This window comes from Culex pipiens, chromosome 2 (assembly GCF_016801865.2).
Source record: "Culex pipiens pallens isolate TS chromosome 2, TS_CPP_V2, whole genome shotgun sequence".
NCBI classification, from domain to species: domain Eukaryota; kingdom Metazoa; phylum Arthropoda; class Insecta; order Diptera; family Culicidae; genus Culex; species Culex pipiens.
Genome location: NC_068938.1, coordinates 207,850,417 through 207,868,299, shown reverse-complemented (window position 1 = coordinate 207,868,299; position 17,883 = coordinate 207,850,417). Strand labels below are relative to the sequence as shown.

Genomic DNA, 17,883 nt, shown 5'->3' with positions numbered 1-17,883 from the left:
TATTTGCCAATATTTATACAGAGAAACCTCTTTTTACGGGATGGCATTACGCTTTTTTCGTAGATTTCTCTTAAACCATATAATATTATTGCAAGCTTTAAAAAGCGTTTTGCAGATCTGATCAAAACCTACAAATCACTTTTAAAAGATTGAAAAAAATGCGTCGTTCCAGAGAAAACAACAAACAAGAAAAACGTAACGCATCGCTTAGAAAGAGGTTTCACTGTAATAAGAGTATGTACAACATTTCACAAAAAAATATTTTTTTCATGGTGAAAATCGACTTTTAATTTTATAAGATTTCTTCAGTTGAAAAAAAAAATGCTAACATGGAGGGTAGACAAAAATCTAAATAACATTTCATTCGCCGGAATTTGTTTTCCTAATGAGCCAAAATAATGCTCATATTAGCCAAATGAAAAAAAAAAAAAAAAATCTTATTAATAACTAAGTATTTAACTGATGATTTTTCACAATCAATTCTAAGTTTCCAGACTTAAATTTGTATGAGATTCTGGAATTGCCGGTTATAAAAAATCTCGGGAATTATGTCCCTGGAATTCCCGTGATAGACGAATTAGTTTTCATCAAGACTAATTTCAAAATTATGACAGCTCAACTCAATTTCCACAATAATCATACTATTAAAAAAACATTGACACTTTGACAGAAACCTGATATATATTGCGGTGTTATTGATTTTTTTTTACAATTAAGTGAGAATAAATCCTGAATTTATAAATTATTACAGTTGAAAATATAAAATAAAACAACTCAAAATGGCTTGAAAAGTATAACGAATACAACAATTGTAACCTTTGAAAACCTTCTTATATTTTAGATAATTATATCCAAATATTTGTTTTTTTTTAAATCACCTCAGTATTTTTCTAAATAAGTTTGGTTTGTTTGGGTAAAAATGACAACTAATCAAGTTTAAATAATTGTTTTCTGTTTTTTTTTTTGCTTCAATCAATGATAATTATTTTCAGTTTTTGATTCCAACGTTGGAAAGTAAAAAAAAGGTTCATCATTCTATAAACGATTTGCCAAAATATTTTATTTAATTTAGCATTAAGTTTTTGAATATCAGTACTGAACACTGAAAATAATATTTGATTGAATTCTTGCTAGATATATAATTCATTTATTTAGGATTTTACAATTAACGATTTTTTAATCCCCCCTAATCAATAAAATTTAAATAAGACTTAGCTTTAAAATTGTAAAGAAGAAATGAAAAGTTTTTGATTTCAAATGGGAGCACAGCAATCAAGAAACTTGTCTTATTTTTCCAAAATAGTCGAACTTATGGACCCAATCATGCAATAATTTGATTGTAAAACTTTGATGTAAATAATTCTATAAACAGTGCTTTAGGAGATGAATTCAAAATGACATCGATAATTCCCGTAGTTTTCAAAATACTAAAATGTGTGTTACAGATTGCTCAGTACAAGAAACTCTAGTTCTTGCTCTAGCTTTCTTTGAATTTTTAGTTTATAATTTCTTATAAACATGATTGAAATTATATTTCACAAATTTTAGGCAACAATTTCATTTGTTTGTTATTTTTTTATAGCATTTTTTATAATTCGAATTTTAATTATTTTTTTCAATTATGACCATCACTGTTCTGTTCTTTGAACTCGCAACGGCGTGTGCTGATGATAAATTAATATCTCCGTCGCTAAACATTCATCTCTCTAAATCGTTAACGTCTTACCCCAAACTGAGCTAGCCAGCAGCAGTCGGTAGTGCTTATAAGCTTCAGAACCAACTTAACACTACCCACTGCTGCTGGAACTGCACTGCTGCAGTTGACTTGACTCCGAATCCGATCCTAATCTCGCTTCTCGCGGGTGATCAAAAGTCAAATATTTTCATCATAAAATCTGTTGACAAAGCAATTCCTTTGCTGCACACAACTGAATCTGTGACTGTGCTCCAAAGGCAGGCGGAATGATTTAATGGTCCACGACGGAACCGCAACCGTCGGTGATCTTAGTGGGTGCATTATGCACCTAACTTCAAGGCGACGTCATCGGAGGGTTCTAACGCCAACGCCAAATGGGTCGTTCAGACATCGCGTAACAAGTTTTGTTTGACGATAGTAAAATTATTGTGTAACGTAATATTTGAACGCTCCCAAGCATCCAAACACCCTGCTGCACAGGTCTCGGACCCGGTAATTGAAGCCGGGGCTTGGTCCGGGGACACGATTGACAGAATATTGGCGTTTATTTCTTCAGCCATCATCGCGGTGTCAGCTGAGAAAAGCCCTTGGGTTTGCCACCAAGTGGGCAAGGGGAAAGATTAGATTTAATTATGACCGGATAAGTCACTTGTTTTCCGCTGAGGTCCCAGCGGGAAATCGAGGGGCCCATAAATGGGGTGGGGGCTGACGGATCGTGGAATGTGGTGTTTGATCGAGGGTGAAGCCGGGGCACGTCAAAAATGGCTTGACGTGGTGAATTACTTTTTATGTTCGTAATTGACGTTAAATCATGCATTGAAGGTTATTAGGTGGTTATCGTTGCAGTGGAAATCATTTGCAGGTGTGCTGATTTTTTAAAAAATAGAATCTTGCTATTTTGATTAAAAAAGGAAGTTATAAGAGTTGGCAGGTAGTGATAAAGTATTCAAAACGATCACTAAACAGGTATATTTTTTTTTGAAAAGTTTTTTTTTATCTTACAAAACCTTCAAGAAGGAAGTTGACTGATACTGATTCAGTAAAAAAACCTTTAAATTAAGGGTAAATATGTAAATTAAAAGCAAATCTTTCCCGGTTCCTTAGGGAAACACAAAGCAAAATCAATGGCAGTTTTTAGTAAACTAATGTTAACAAGTTTTTAATGTAAATGATAACATTCCATAGATCGTCCTCTTGAGGTGTCATTACTTAGGTCCAGGGACCCTGATATACCAGTTATTAGGCGGTCCTTTTTCTATGTGCAAAGAAGTTATTTTTAATAAATTTTTCAACTACATTGTTTTTTTTAAACATAGTTTCCATTCTTGTCGATACTTGAGAAAAATATATTCGAAAACAAAATAGAAAACTTTCCACAATTTGATTAATTTATTTTGGACATTGTTGTTCCGATCTTTGGCTGCTGAAAATGAAAATAACAAAAAAAAATGTTTTTTATGTTCTACTCCATTGACCCTGAATTAACCGTTTTTATGTTGGAAGCATTTGATAAGACTTTCAATGTTGGGTAGAACGTAAAAAACTCATATTTGGTCATTTCCATTCTATTTATGGGCATATCTCACAAATCAAAGGCCGGGTCAACAATGTCAAAAGCAAATTGTAGAATTTTTTCGGTTTTTCGATTACATTTTTCCAAAGATGAACAAGGTTGAACTCTATTTTTTTAACTAAAAAATACAATTTTGTTGAATTATTCAATTTCAAAATGCCTTAATCTCATAAATAAATAAAAAGTAAAAAAATGAAATTACAAGCCACGGTTTTAACATTTCAATGAAAAAAGCATTTTATATTGCATTATACACCTGTGCAGTTGTTTTCAATCATAAGTTTCCAAAATTTCTAAATATTGTTGAAAATTTAATTTTTGAAAGAAAAAAATGATTTTGCGGTGCTGAATATTGGAATTTCATAAAAGTTCAAAATATTTTTAAACGATCCCAAAAAAGCTAAATATGATTGTCAATGCAGAAAGAGGCATTTTAGAGCCTTAGAGTTACTTAAACTTCAATTTCCATTGAAATTTTACAGTTTTATGAAAAAAAAAATTGTTGCCCTCTGATTTTTGAACCAATTTACAACATAAACTTTAAAAAAATATTTGCAGCGGCCTCATTTAAAAAAATGTATTTTTTAAAGAGTGTAACCTACAATTTTGCTGAAGATACCAAATCAATTAAAAAATGCCATCTTGGGTTACAGATTTTCGATTGTTGGACTATGGACTGCCCCCAAATTTGTATGGAGGCTTTTTTTTAAGAAACTAAAGATGCAAAATGACTTATTTGGACATAATGGATCAATGGACAAAATTTCCTACAAATGATAAAAATACAATGAAGAGTCAATTTGTGACATTCTACAGAGCAATTCTCTACAAAATAGGGTAATTTCGACAATTTTTGTTTTTTTTTTTGTATTTATTTTGTGGGTCAGACTTTGTTGGGGCCTTGCCTATGACTCAAGAAGCCTTTATGTGATATTGGTTCACCCATACAAGTCTCCATATAATTTTGGCAGCTGTTCATACAAAAATGATACGTAAATCTTCGAAAATCTGCAAATTTTCAAGGAATTTTCTTATCGATTTGTGTTGACGAGGACTATTCAGAAAAAATAGGTTTTGCTGATTTTTTAATTATTATTTTAACTAAAATTCAATTTTTGTAGAATCTTTATTTATTAATTTTTGAATGTTTTAGAAAGAAAAGAAAATTATATTTTTTTTAGTTCTTTTCCAAACATTTTTACATTTTCCAGTGCCAATATCTCAGCTATCAAATTTTAAATAATACAAAATGAAACATTTGTCCAAGGGTTTCCAGAAGCGTTTATTACTTGCCAGTCTGCCAATTAATTACTAAAATTACTGGGCCAAAATGATTAATTACATAAATTACTTAATTACTTTTCACTATGATAACAAAAAAATAATTTAATTTTGTATAAATTTAAGTATTTATTTCTACGGTTCTAAACTATTTTTTTTATTAATAGCTCACTCGAAAGCTCTTTCAAAAATTAACACTCTTTAAAATAAAAACACTCAATATCAAGAAAAGGACAGACAGTTTTTTTTTTTTTTTTGTTCAAAGTCTTTTGTACCAATCTTTTTTGTACCAATCTGGATAATGTGAATTTCGTGTTTAATTTTTATTATTTTACAAAAGTTTCGTTTACACATTGAAAATCGTTGATTGATCAAACGTCAAAATTGACTCCCACTAGAAGGCGCTGAAACTTGGGCTGATGTTTACGTTATATCCTACAGTGAGTAAATTGGTTTGAAATTTTGAATTGTGTTACTCTATCATAAAATTTACATAAGTATTAAATTATAATTTTCAGGTATTAAATAAGTTAATCAATTGATATGAACAGGAATATTTGTTTTATGGTCAATCTTACCTGTTCATTATCTGATTCCTAATTTCACGTTTTTTGAAGTCGTGTTTCTCATTAAAGCAAAAAATGGAATGCTTAGCTTTAAAACAAATTGCATACTTATTTTTCTTTCCTATTTTTCATTAAATTTTTAATTCAATATATAAAAAAATATAAAATTAATTAATGTTAAATTGTATTCAGTTTATTGTTAGTCAAATGCCATTAAAAAATTGAAGTTGTTTTAAAAAAGCCCCTGATTTTTCGAGCCAAACATGAATTTTGAAAAATATTTGCAGCGGTTCATTATGAAAACTGTTAAATTCATCAAAAAACGTTAAGTTTTAAAATGTTTTTCGAAAATTGGTTTGACATTATTTTGTCTAAAGCATATTGAAAACCCGTAACCAAAAATACTGATGATGTGAAATGTGACATTTATGTTGAATTTAATTTCTGTATCTGAATATTAGTCGCTTCTAATTTCACTGAGTTTGATTTTACACATTGGAATATCTGTCTCAGAAATATTTGGAATTTCTTCAAGAAAATAGCTAAAAATCTTATTTTTATTGTAATTGATTTTTAAATGGCTATCACTTGAAAACTTTGCTTTTAGCAATGATTATTAAGTACATTTTGGTTTTAAATATTTGATCCACATAAACTTCAAATAATGTTGACTGTCTTGAGCAGAAAAGCATAAAAAATGATTCAATTCCAGTGTATTCCTTGCAAATTTTTAATATTTTTACAATTATAAAATAAAAATGAATAGATTTTGGATTCACAAATCATTTTCCACTGGGTATATATCATGGCGTAGCATTTTGTTGATAGTAAGCTTAGCAAAACAACTCGTTAAAATACATTTTAGGAGAGTTCTAGGAGAAAACTTTGGAAACGTTCATTTATCAAGCAATGCAAAAATTTTGATTTTTGGACCACCAAAAATATCCATACAAATTTTAATACTTTGTATGGAGACGTAACTAAAGAACGCCCTTTTTGGTGAGGCCTTCTACATCCATTTTTCAATCTTTATTTTTTTAATCTTTGTGTGACACTCTTATTTAAAATAAAATAAATAGTATCGTTGAACAAGTAAAATTTAAAAAAAATTAAATCACTTTTATTACTCAAAAATTACTTTAATTACCAATAAATTACATTAAAATACTCTAACTACCATGAATTACTAAGTAATTAATGAATTACTCAATTACCAGCTAAAAATCAAAGTAATTATTAACTACTTGCCAGTCTGAGGCCTTGCTGGAAACCCTTGCATTTGTCATATTTTATGATCTTTTAGAAAAAAATATTTTGAAATTTTTTTTGATCGAGACTAACATTTGAAATGAGCGTTATATTGAATGTTTGGCCCTTTTTAACACCAATCCCCCTTAAGAGATACTCCCAGATTGTTCATCAGCACACAATGGGAATTGGAACGGAGTGCAAAACTTAACCCGCATGTAACGTGATCCCCACATCGGATTTGCCGGTGTCTTTCTGCCTGTCTGCTTTGCTTGCCAGCCTGCCTGTCGTCAACAGAGAAAAAGCAGCTCCGCCATGCAAAACAGTTGCAGAAAATGACTAATTGCGTACTACGCCCAGGCATGCGTTTTTGCCGTGTTGCACCGTGGATGTGGTGTCTCGGATCAGTACATCACAATGTTAAAGAAATTCTACACCGGAATTGACGATGACGGACGCGTGGCTGGAGTCGGTGAGTTCTTGGGAGTCAACAGAGTGTGATCGTTCTGGTTGTGTTTTTTGTAGGTTGAAAAATGTCAATGGGAACAATACGATGGCACGCGTACGAGACTTTTGAGTTTTAAAAATATTAGTGCATTTTGAAACAAATTTAATTTCAATTCAACAAACCAATTCAACACTGGCAATCATCCCATTTAAATTTGCACATGACACCGGGTGTCATGTATCTATTTAAACTAAAACAAACCTCCACCAACACAGTACAATCCCACTTCCAAGAAGCGTGCCCAATCTGACCGTTGACAGTGTGGGGGCCCAACCCCTTGGTACCGTTTTCCTTAAGGTCTCCCTCAATGCTCCTCCTCCTCCTAGAGGGAGATGCTCGCCAACAATAACAGACACCGTGTAAATTGAACTATTTGTAGTAATTATTTAATTTAGCTCGCGAACCACCTCCAACCAATTCGCGACTCAAATCTCGGCAGCAGGACTAACTAACGGTCCTGCCTTTTCTGTGTCAACCCAGCTGCTCCGTGTTACTCGTCGACAAAACTTCAATAAACAACAAGTCGGTACAAGCAAGCAAGCAAGACTTGCTGCTGCTTCTCTCCTCCGCAAAAACAGCAATAAACCCACTTCACTCTCATTTGAGACAGCCACGAAGAGGAGGGGGGGGGTCGCTTGGAGAGGATTCCTATTGTAATTTTATGCTAATTTTAAACAAACGTGAACAATCAATTTTCTTTCACGATTTTCGTTTTCCTCCCAACTTGAGAGGGGGCGGGCCGTGGAACTATTTCAGCAAGTCAACCCAAGACACACGGTAGCATCCCGGGCAAAAACTGTCACTAGGGGATCGCTGCCACTTCTTGAAGACAGTGCTGCTGCTGGGGAATGATCACCAGGAGGAGGAACGAACAATTTCGATGGGTTGGTAGGTAGTCCCGTTGTCAAATCCATCCACCCGCGGAGCGAACTCGCTACTACACTACAAGCACGATCTTATGCCAAACTGTGAAATTTTTTGGGAATTTATTAGATTTTTGATATTTTAATTTTGTTTCAGCATCTTTTGTTAAAAACGTCATTTAACAAAAAGCTCTACGAAATACCGTGAAATAACAATAATAAATTTTCACTGTGCAATCCCCCGCGAGGAAAGCATCAACCACGATTGCTTTCCCCCAAGCAGAACGAGCTTTCGAGCAAGAAAAGTTATTTCGTTGTCGCCTCGTTACATGTCATTTAAGCCATGCTCTCCCCGCGCGCCATTATGCTGGATCGAAATGACAAAAGCCACGGGACTGTCATCTACACCCAAGACAAGCATTCCGGCAGGGTGCGAATCGATAGTTTTCGCCCAATATGTAGGTCACGTGTCAAGCCAATGAGCCGTCGTCGTTTTCTTTGCTTTTTCTTCTCGATTTCTTCTAGTGGAACCAGTCTTGGACTTGTCGTCGTGGTGGCGGCAGGACAGGCCACAGGATGTCATCATCGAGTTTGAACAGCGGTAGCAAAAGCGCTGTCCGCCTTCTTGCCAAGTTCTGGGACAGAGATAAGTGCCACGTGACGATCGGCGAATGGTGATGGTTGAACTAGAAGGGGGGCTACGCCTCTCACTAAATGGGGCAATTAGTACAACATTTATTCTAAATTGCAACGAGCGTAGTTGAGCTTTTTAAATCCAAACGGATCGACGGACAGCTGTCAGGAGTTTTGGAAAGGGTTTGGAATGAGTTGGGAGGGTGCTGAAATTAGGTGTCTGGAAATTTAACTGTTTCTGAATGTATTATTTATTGGCTTTTAAAATGTTTAAATTTTTTAGGCAATCAAAATATTTTTTAGACTTTTTCTTAAACACATAATCCTTCAACTATGAATTCCTAGCAAAATTTGCGTTCATTAAACTAAATGCGTAAAATGTGACTCATAAGAAGAGGAATGTCTTCATCAAAAGCGAAAATGGACTTTACTTTTTTTTTTATTTCACTAAAACTTCCTAGGGGGCTTCTTTTTGACCAAATAAGCAATTTTTCATTATTGGGAAGGTATTTTATTGATCGACTTGGTGTCTTCGACGAAGCTGTAGATATTGGTTAGGACTTAAAAAAAATGAAATTTAAAAAAATATTTTTTTTACTTGCTTTTTTATTACTTGACTTAATTCCTAAAATCAGAATTTTTAGAAATTTGCGTCCTTTTTTAGCCGCATAGAATCATGGTAAAAATAATTGCCACCAAAATATATTTTTTGAAAAAATCAAATATTAAGCAAGTTACATTGCAATCTAGAAGGAAATTAAATTTTTATTTTTTGTAGTGTTTTTTAAAAAAAAACTACTAATTTTTCGATTTAAAAAATAGTGTCCATGAAGACCCATTAGTGCGTTCCAAAAAATGAAAAGTTGCCAAAACCTTGGTGCTCACCCCTAGAATAATAGATTAGGATGTTTGAAACAATGTTCCCATACAACAACAAAAAAATCCCAAAAATGGTTTACAACTCGGGCGCCGAGCTTGAATGAAAAAAAAATGCATTTTTCGGGTATTTTTCAGAAATGCAGGCAACAAACATGCTAAAGTCATTCAAATCAAAAATCACTCCGATAAATGAGCCAACTAATTTCGCTACCTTTTTAAAATTCAATTTATGTCAACGCAAAGCCAAAAAAATGCATTCTAGTGAACAATAGGTGACGGATTTTCAAGATTCAATTATCAAGCATTAGTTTTGGTTGCAACAAATTTTGGCTCATTTTTTGATTTTTGAAAATGTTTTACATCAAAATTCCACTTTTCCTCCCTAAAACGCCCTGCCTTGCCCAAACACAGTGGCTCTGCCCATTTATGAAAATATTAATTCAAGGTAGCTGAGTGTAGAGACGAATTAAAAAACGCGTGGACTGTAATTTGCGACTGGTTTATTCTCTTGCCGTCTCTAAACTGTACTGGTTGTTCGTGCTGTGTGTTAGTGTGAGTGTGTTGTGTGAAAGCGGAAATGCACTGAACCAAAATTTCTCCTTCTAGCTGTCAATCACTGCAGGGTTGCCAAATGCGTCCCAACATCCTCCCCCGCCAGTGGACATCCGGGAACTTCAACCGGCTGTCTTCTCCTCTGCTTCGTCGTCGAGTGGGAGCACCGCAACCTTTGCCGTCGACCGCTTGTAGACTCCTCCTGCTGTCTTTACCGTCACCACGCGGGTGACTCCGTCTTGCCCCGGGTGGACCTTCACAACTCGGCCGAGCCTCCACTGCAGCGCCGGAACGTTCTCCTCCTTGAGCAGCGCCAAATCTCCTTCCTTGACGACAGTGTGCTGCTTGTTTCACTTCTGCCGCTGCTGCAGCTCGGACAGGTAGCCCGCCGACCACCGTTTCCAAAAGTCAGCTCGCATCTTCTGCAGGTGCTGCCACCGTGTCAGCGTTCCAGGCTTGAGTTGATCGTACGCCGGCTCCGGGATCGCGTTGAATGGGCGGCAAATGACCGGGCGTGATCACGTTGAGGTCACCAGGGTCCGCCGTCTGCGGCACCAACGGCCGCGAGTTAAGTATGCCTTCAATCTGCGTTAGTAGTGTGGACCACTCCTCTTCTGTCAGCTTCGTTTCACCTGCGTTCCGCTTGATCAGGTGCTTCGCCGGCTTCACGCCGGCTTCCCACAAACCTCCTACGTGCGGCGACCGTGGTGGGATAAAATGCCAGCGAATTTCCTTGGGCAGGCAAAACTCTTGAAGCGCATCCTTCGTCAGCTGCTGCGTCAGCAGCGCGTACAGCTAGTGGAGCTCCGAGCTGGCTCCAGCAAAGTTTGTGGCGTTGTCGCTGTAAACGTCGGAGGGAAGGCCGCGACGAGCGACAAATCGGTGCAGGGCGGCAATGAATGCATCCGTCGTTAAGTTTGACACCAGCTCGATGTGGATGCACTTCGTGACCATGCACACAAACAATGCCACGTACGCCTTGCAGTACACTGGTTTGCGCGGGTGCCCTTTGCGTACGTAGATTGGTCCAGCGAAGTCAACGCCAACTCGTTCAAATGGGTAGGCCTGGGTCACTCTGTAGCTGGGCAGGTCTCCCATGAACAGTTTGGTCTCCGACGGGTCCACCTTGAAGCACCGTACGCACTTCCGCAACTTTGCGCGGATCGCGTTTCGTCCGTTCAGGATCCAGTACCGTTGCCGCAGAACCGATAGAGTTCCGCTCGGTCCGACGTGCAGATTCTCCTCGTGGACAGCTTGAATCAGGATCTCCGTTACTGGATGCTCGGCAGGCAGTATGGCCGGGCACCGCTGCTCGTACGACACGTTGGCGTACTTGATCCGTCCGTTGACTCGTAGAATGCCGTAGGTGTCGACCCAAGGATTCAAGCTTCGTAGTCGGCCAGTGTACCTCTCGTTCGGCTTGCCTTGCTTCTTCAGCACTTCTTGGATGTCTGTCTGCATTCGTTGCTGCTGGACCATGTACACAATCGAGCGCAGCGACGATCGTAGTTCGGGTATGGTTGGGTACTTCTCGTTGTCTCCGTACGTGGATCGCTTCCGGGTCTTGTTGCAAAAGCGAATCACGTAGGCTAGCACTCGTTGTAGTTTGCGGAACGAGCTGAACCGTGTGAAGATCCTGTTGTAGTCTTCTTCTTGTTCGTCGGTTATCACAACGGCTGCAACTCGTACTTCGGGTAGTTCGACTACGATGGCCATCTCGTCTTCTTGGTAGTCGTTTTCTTCGAGGAACCCGCCATGGAACCAGAAGCGATTCCCAATCAGTGCTTCCGGGAAGAGTCCTCGTGATACGAGGTCTGCGGGGTTGGCGCTGCTTCGCACGTACTTGTACTCGTAGTCGGCCCTCGGGGTAAGCTCGTGGATTTCGGCAACTCGGTTTGCCACGTACGTTTCGAGCTCGCTTGGGGACTTGGCCAACCATCCCAGTACAATCGTCGAGTCACTGTACAGCACCTTCCGAGTGAATTTCACCTTGAGTGCTTTCACTACCCTGGACACCAACCTTGACATCAGCCGGAAGCCGCACAGTTCGAGTTTCGGGATCGTCTCTTTGGGCGCCAAGTGCGACTTGCTGCACAGCAAGTAGGCTACTGCTGTGTTGTTCGCCAGGATGTTACGCACGTAGACGCACGTGCCGTAAGCTTCCAGCGATGCATCCGAAAATGCGTGCAGCTCCAGGGCCACCTTGTGTGGCACGATGACTCGGCGCTCGATCTGTACCTCCATCAGTGCTCGCAGTCCACCACGAAATTTGTTCCATAGATCCGTAAGCATCTTGCACAGTTGCTCGTCCCAAGACACTTTCTTTCGCCAACACTGACGCAGGATCAATTTAGCGGTGACACAAACCGGTGCTTGCAGACCTAGCGGGTCAAAAGATCTGGCAACCTCCGACAGGATGCGACGTTTGGAAACCGGTTGTGTCAAGTCAGTGAGAGCGACGCGGAACAGCAGTTGGTCACTGGTGGGGTTCCACAATATGCCGAGAGTCTTGATCATTTCGTTCACGCCACTCAATTCGAATGACACTTGCTTCTCTCGTCGTTCGTCTGGAATAGTGTAAAGAAACTCGGCGGAATTGGAGCACCGCTTGTGGAGCTCAAAGCCTCCCTTCTCCAGCAGCTCCTCCAGTTCGTCGCGCGCCAGCAGCAACTCCTTCAGTGTATCAGCACCCGCAAGTGCGTCATCGATATAGAAATCGTTCTCCAAAATATTGGCAGCGCGAGGGTAGGCTTGTCCTTCGTCTTGGGCGAGCTGTTTCAACGTGCGGGTCGCCAGGTATGGCGCTGATGCCGTCCCGTAAGTGACGGTCAACAGTTCGAGCGTTTTGAGTGACTCGGAAGGGTTCGTTCTCCAAAACACACGTTGAAACTTCGTGTGGTCGGGGTGCACACGAACCATTCTGTACATCTTCGAGATGTCCGCCGTAAACACGTACGGGTACGTCCGGAATCGAAGGGCGATATCGAATAACGGATCTTGAATGGTTGGACCGACCATCAAGGTGTCGTTGAGCGAGAGCCCGGAACTCGTTTGTGCCGAGGCGTCAAAAACTGTGCGCAACTTGGTGGTGGACGAACTTGGCTTCAGTATGGCATGGTGGGGCAGGTAGTACCCACCATCTTCCTCCTTGGACGGATCGATTTCGCGGCAGTGGCCGAGGCGCACGTACTCTTCCATGAAAGCGCAGTAGGCCGCCTTCAGGTCCGCGTTCTTGGCTAGTTTCTTCTCGAGGTACGAGAAGCGTTGTAGTGCGTGCTGCTTCGAGTCGCCGAGTTGACTCACGTTGCCACGGAAGGGTAGCATCACGACGTAGCGACCGCTCGGGTCACGGCTGTGGGTCTGCTCGTAGCACTGCTCGCATGCCGTCTCCTCCGACGACATCCTTGAAGCGGTCGGCACCGCCTCGGATTCCCAGAACCGTTCGACGAGGTCGTTCAGCTCAGCGTCTTGGACCGCCACGTTGCAGCGGGTCACTTCGTACTTCCAGCTCGTGGAGTCGGCCAGGCCACCGACTACCCATCCGAACACTGTCTCCTGCAAAAACGGCAGGCTCTCTGCCAGCTTGACCTTACCAGTTTTCAGGAGACCGAAGAATTGGCCGACGCCAATCAGCATGTCCACCCGTTGAGGGCGGTAGAACTCCGGATCCGCTAGCTGCAGGCCGGCGGGTACCGGCCAGGTAGAGATGTCGATGTTCTTCGCAGGTATGGTTCCAGTAATACGGTTGATCACCAGACACTCCAAGCTGCTTGTGTAGACGTTGTCTCGGGACTGCACGTTGATGTGCACCAAGGCCGTAACCCTGGTCGTTGAACCATCCACACCTTTGACGTCGACGTTCACACTTCGTCGCTTCAGTCGAAGTAGCGACGCGACCTTCTCCGTACACAGATTCACTTGTGAACCGCAATCTAGCAGTACGCGGCAGGGCAGGGCCTTGCCACCGTCGTCGAGGATGTTCACAATCGCCGTGCAGAGAAGCGCTCGTTGTTGGTAGATCACACAGGAGGCAGTGACCGCCGTCGTTCCGGCTGGTCCTGCGCTCGGCGTAGCCGTCGTGGAGTTCTGCGTGGATCGTGCAAGTGGCTGCTCGACAGCGACACCCGTTTCGTTCAGATGTAGTGTAGAATGGTGCCGCTTCTTGCAGGTCTTGCACGTCTTCGTCGAGGAGCAGCGACGCGTAATGTGCCCCTTCTTTAAGCAATTGAAACAAACTCCAGTTTGCTTCGCCTTCTCGTAGCGCTCCTTCGGATCCAGCTTGAGATATTCGCCGCACTCGTGGTTCTGGTGCTCCTGTCCGCAAAATGCGCACCGGTACTCGACCGACGCCGCCAGGGACGATGCCTTCAGTGCGGGAATCTTCGTTGTCTTTGCTGCGACAGGCTTCTTCAGCTTGTTGTCAGCAAGCTCGATGCGTTCCAAAACTTGACTCCGGGTTGTGAGAAACTTCACCGTGTCGGCGTAGTTCGGAATCTCGCCGTGCTCGATGCTTGTCTCCCACACTTTCCTCGTCTCGATGTCAAGCTTCGACGCCAAAATGTTGACCACCAGAATGTCCGCAAGGCCAGCCATCGGGAACTCGTGGAAGTTTAAAGCACTTACGTGCCGTTTGCACCCGTCCACCAGCTCACGGAGTTGTTTACCACTTTCAGATGTCATCGGTTTGAGGTTAAGTAAACCGCCGACGTGAATGTCAACGATCCTCCTCTTATTCTCGTATTGCTCGGTCAGTTCCGCCCAAGCAGCAGCAAAGTCGCTGTCGTTGATCGTTTGCTGGTCGATTGACCCAACGGCTTCTCCGACCAGGCACTTGTCCAAATGATAGAGCTTGGTTGCGTCTGACTCGCCGGGTGCTTGCTCATGACATCCGTGAAAATGGCCTTGAATTTGTACCAGTTTTCTGGCTTCCCGTCGAAAGATGGCAGCGGCGTGTGGAGAGAAGATGTCGCTTGCACTCGCACGGGTTGGGCTGCTGCCGGAGGCTGGGGGTCCGGTTCTTGCTTGACTCCACGCAGTAACTGGCAGACCTTGGCCCGAAAGAAATTGTAATCCGCTTCAAATTCGACATACTTCTTCTCCTGGTCATCCGCTTCCGCTGGCTTGGCCGCGTAGATCTTATTCTGGAAGTGGTTGAATTCCTCGTAGGCCGCGTCAATCGTCTTCAGCTGGGTGTGCAGGAGGAACTCATCCGGAATCGTTTGGTTTTGCGTGTGCTGGCCCAGCACGTTCTTAATCTGGGTGATTTTTCCTTTCACTGCACCACGTTGCTTCACCAAAATGTCGAACTCTTCCGCCATCTTTCTTCTCGATTGTTGCAGCTCTCCGATCGGCGTACTAAAAACTTCCAATAAAGAACTGTCCGGATCTTTCACCGGAGTTGAGAGCATCTACGCCCGTCCAATCGACCGGGTCCTTGTCCGTTCCTTTCGACCGAAACTACTACGAAAATCCGGCGAAGTAGGACCAAAAAATGTAGAGACGAATTAAAAAACGCGTGGACTGTAATTTGCGACTGGTTTATTCTCTTGCCGACTCTAAACTGTACTGGTTGTTCGTGCTGTGTGTTAGTGTGAGTGTGTTGTGTGAAAGCGGAAATGCACTGAACCAAAATTTCTCCTTCTAGCTGTCAATCGCTGCAGGGTTGCCAAATGCGTCCCAACACTGAGGAAATTTCATATAATATAGTCTAAGAAACATTTAGGATTGGTTTTTTTTGTTGTTGAGGGGCAGCATAGCATGTGAAGAAACAATAAAATTTAGGTTTTTTAAGTTTCACATAAACAGCGCTCAATTTTCAAGTGCCGATGTCTCAGAAACTCCAATTTTCTATGTCAAGAGGCAAAAGTGAATAAAAATATTTGATAAATGTCCAAATAAGAACTAACAATTAAAAATTACATAGTTTGAAAATTGAAAAAGCCTGATATTGAATTTTGGGCACTTTTGGAATATTATGCTTTATTTAAAAAATGATAGTTTTGTTTTGAGAGAGATATTAAAATTTCACGAATGATTAAATGTTTGATATTGAAAATCTGCCATTGTTGCTATTTATGTTGCACTTAATTAACTTCGATTTAAAAGTTTTTTTATACTTGAGGTATATCAGCAACACAAAGACCATCTTTAATGTTTCTTAGCTTTTAAAACATGTCTAGAAATGGGCACACATATGCAATAATTTAAAAAATTAAAAGATAATTGTTGTTTTTTCATAAAATCAAACGAAAATTGTGAACTTTTTCAAAACTAATTGTTAAGTGCTTTACGGTTGCAAAACAAATTTTGCAGTTTATTATTTTTTTGCTTGAAATTCGATTTTTAATCAATATTTCTACAAAAAATCATCATTCGGCGGCAACACTTTTGGCTATACTTTTTCGTATTGAAAGAAGCTAAAATCTGAAAACACGTATTTTTGGAACTCATCTGAGCTAAAGTTAGTAAAAAATGATTTTGTTTTTAGAGTTATTATCAAATTTTAGTCAAAAAAAAATTGCAAAAATAACTGATTTTTACACTGAAATGAATTTAAAAAATCCACTAATAATAATCCTATAATAATAAGTATTTCTGGGTGATAATTAAATAATTTCAAAAATTTTCAAATTGTACAATCATTTAAAGAAAACTTGATCCGTTTATACTGCTCATGATCGCATAAATATCTCATATGCAAAATAGCAAGCTGAGGGAAACGCAAGGCAAGTTTTAAATGTTTGCAAAAAAAAAAAACTGGATTTCTTTTTAGTTTCTAGAACAAAGTACTATATAATTTGATTTTTTCTTAAAGAGCACATGATTTTAAACCAAACTGTATCAATAACCTAGAAGTAAAGAAAATACATATGGGACATTTATGGGGCAGATATAAGATGATAAACAATTAACTTACTACCGTAATTTAAAATGTTCAGTCCCTTTATACCTTGACGGTATCGTCAAAAATGTGAGTTTTTGAATCTTTTGATGAGATTTTTTTTAATGTTCTTGCATTTTGTAATATGTTTAAATTAATCTAGTTTTAAACCTATTTCTTTTCATCTATAATCATGCTTTACTAATGTTGTTTTGAGCAGATTTAGTTAACCTGGATTGCTGGTTTTCCTATCTGGTTATAATAAGAGAGCATAGAGGCATAGTAGCAATAAATAATGTTTCTCCAAAATTCCAAAAGTAACATAAAAAATTTAAAAGAACTATTATAAAAACAACAAAAATGCATTAATCAATTTGAAAATAATTAAGAGTTATTTAAAGTCAAAATGTCGTTAAGTCGATAATACACAAGGAAATTTGACTTTTTTTTTGTCGATGCGTGTAAATAGAGTAACATGTTTTATGTGTTGAAAGTTTCAGAAGTTTTTTGATCAAAATAATCAAATCAAAATAATTGTAAATACTTCTTAAACATGGACTCATCAAAAATTAAAAGAATAAAGATGTTTTATGAAAGTCTAAAATTCAGCACATGAGTTTTTCTCACTCTCGCCTTACATCCCATTTTCAAAGGAATCGACAAAGAGTTAATAGCACAACTTTAATGCATTGAAGTACAGTTTAAAGTAATATGATTAAATGGCTTCAACCACGCTCTTTAAAGTGGTGCACTCACGCGTTCCATCTGTTTCCAAAGACGCTCGCTCCCCCACTCTTTCCAGCGATATCTGCACCTTCGATCCTAAGTACCGCGCTAATTATGATTAATGATAATAAGATGATTGAAAGAGCTGTCATCGCGTTCATACTTCGATGGCCTGGATCGCACCACCACCACCGCGCCCGGTAATGATTTAGCGTCCCGTTTTACAAGTTCAAGCCAATGGCCACGTGTTGGTTGGCCCTTTTTCTTCACCATCAGTTGAATGAATATTTAATGAACTGAGTGCAGCAGAAGTAACACAGCAATTCTTGAACCAATTGCGACCTTCCCCGGACGATTCCGGGAAGAAGTCGCCGTCAAGTTTACCCTTTTCTACTGTTTGAACTATGCAGCAGTGTGGACAGAACTTGGCTTCGACTGTGCCAGGGCTACCGGTTGGGCAAACAAAGTGCCCCAGCAT

General features: G+C 39.9%; 1 protein-coding gene across 1 annotated transcript; it reads right to left on the bottom strand.

Annotated features, from left to right (window-relative positions):
* Positions 1-10,207: 10,207 nt before the first annotated feature.
* LOC120423320 (uncharacterized) lies at positions 10,208-14,479 on the bottom strand. The gene is made up of 2 exons (XM_039587081.1): positions 10,649-14,479; positions 10,208-10,594 (listed from the first exon to the last, which is right to left on the bottom strand). Exons 1-2 carry the CDS (start codon positions 14,477-14,479, stop codon positions 10,208-10,210), a joined length of 4,218 nt encoding a protein of 1,405 aa, XP_039443015.1.
* Between the last annotated feature and the right edge of the window lie 3,404 nt (positions 14,480-17,883).

Coding starts and splice junctions, on each gene's coding strand:
- LOC120423320 (XM_039587081.1), bottom strand. CDS start 14,479: ATGACATCTGAAAGTGGTAAACAACTCCGTGAGCTGGTGGACGGGTGC. Junction 10,595..10,648: donor GTCGCGGCCTTCCCTCCGAC/GTTTACAGCGAC, acceptor GAGCTCCACTAG/CTGTACGCGCTGCTGACGCA.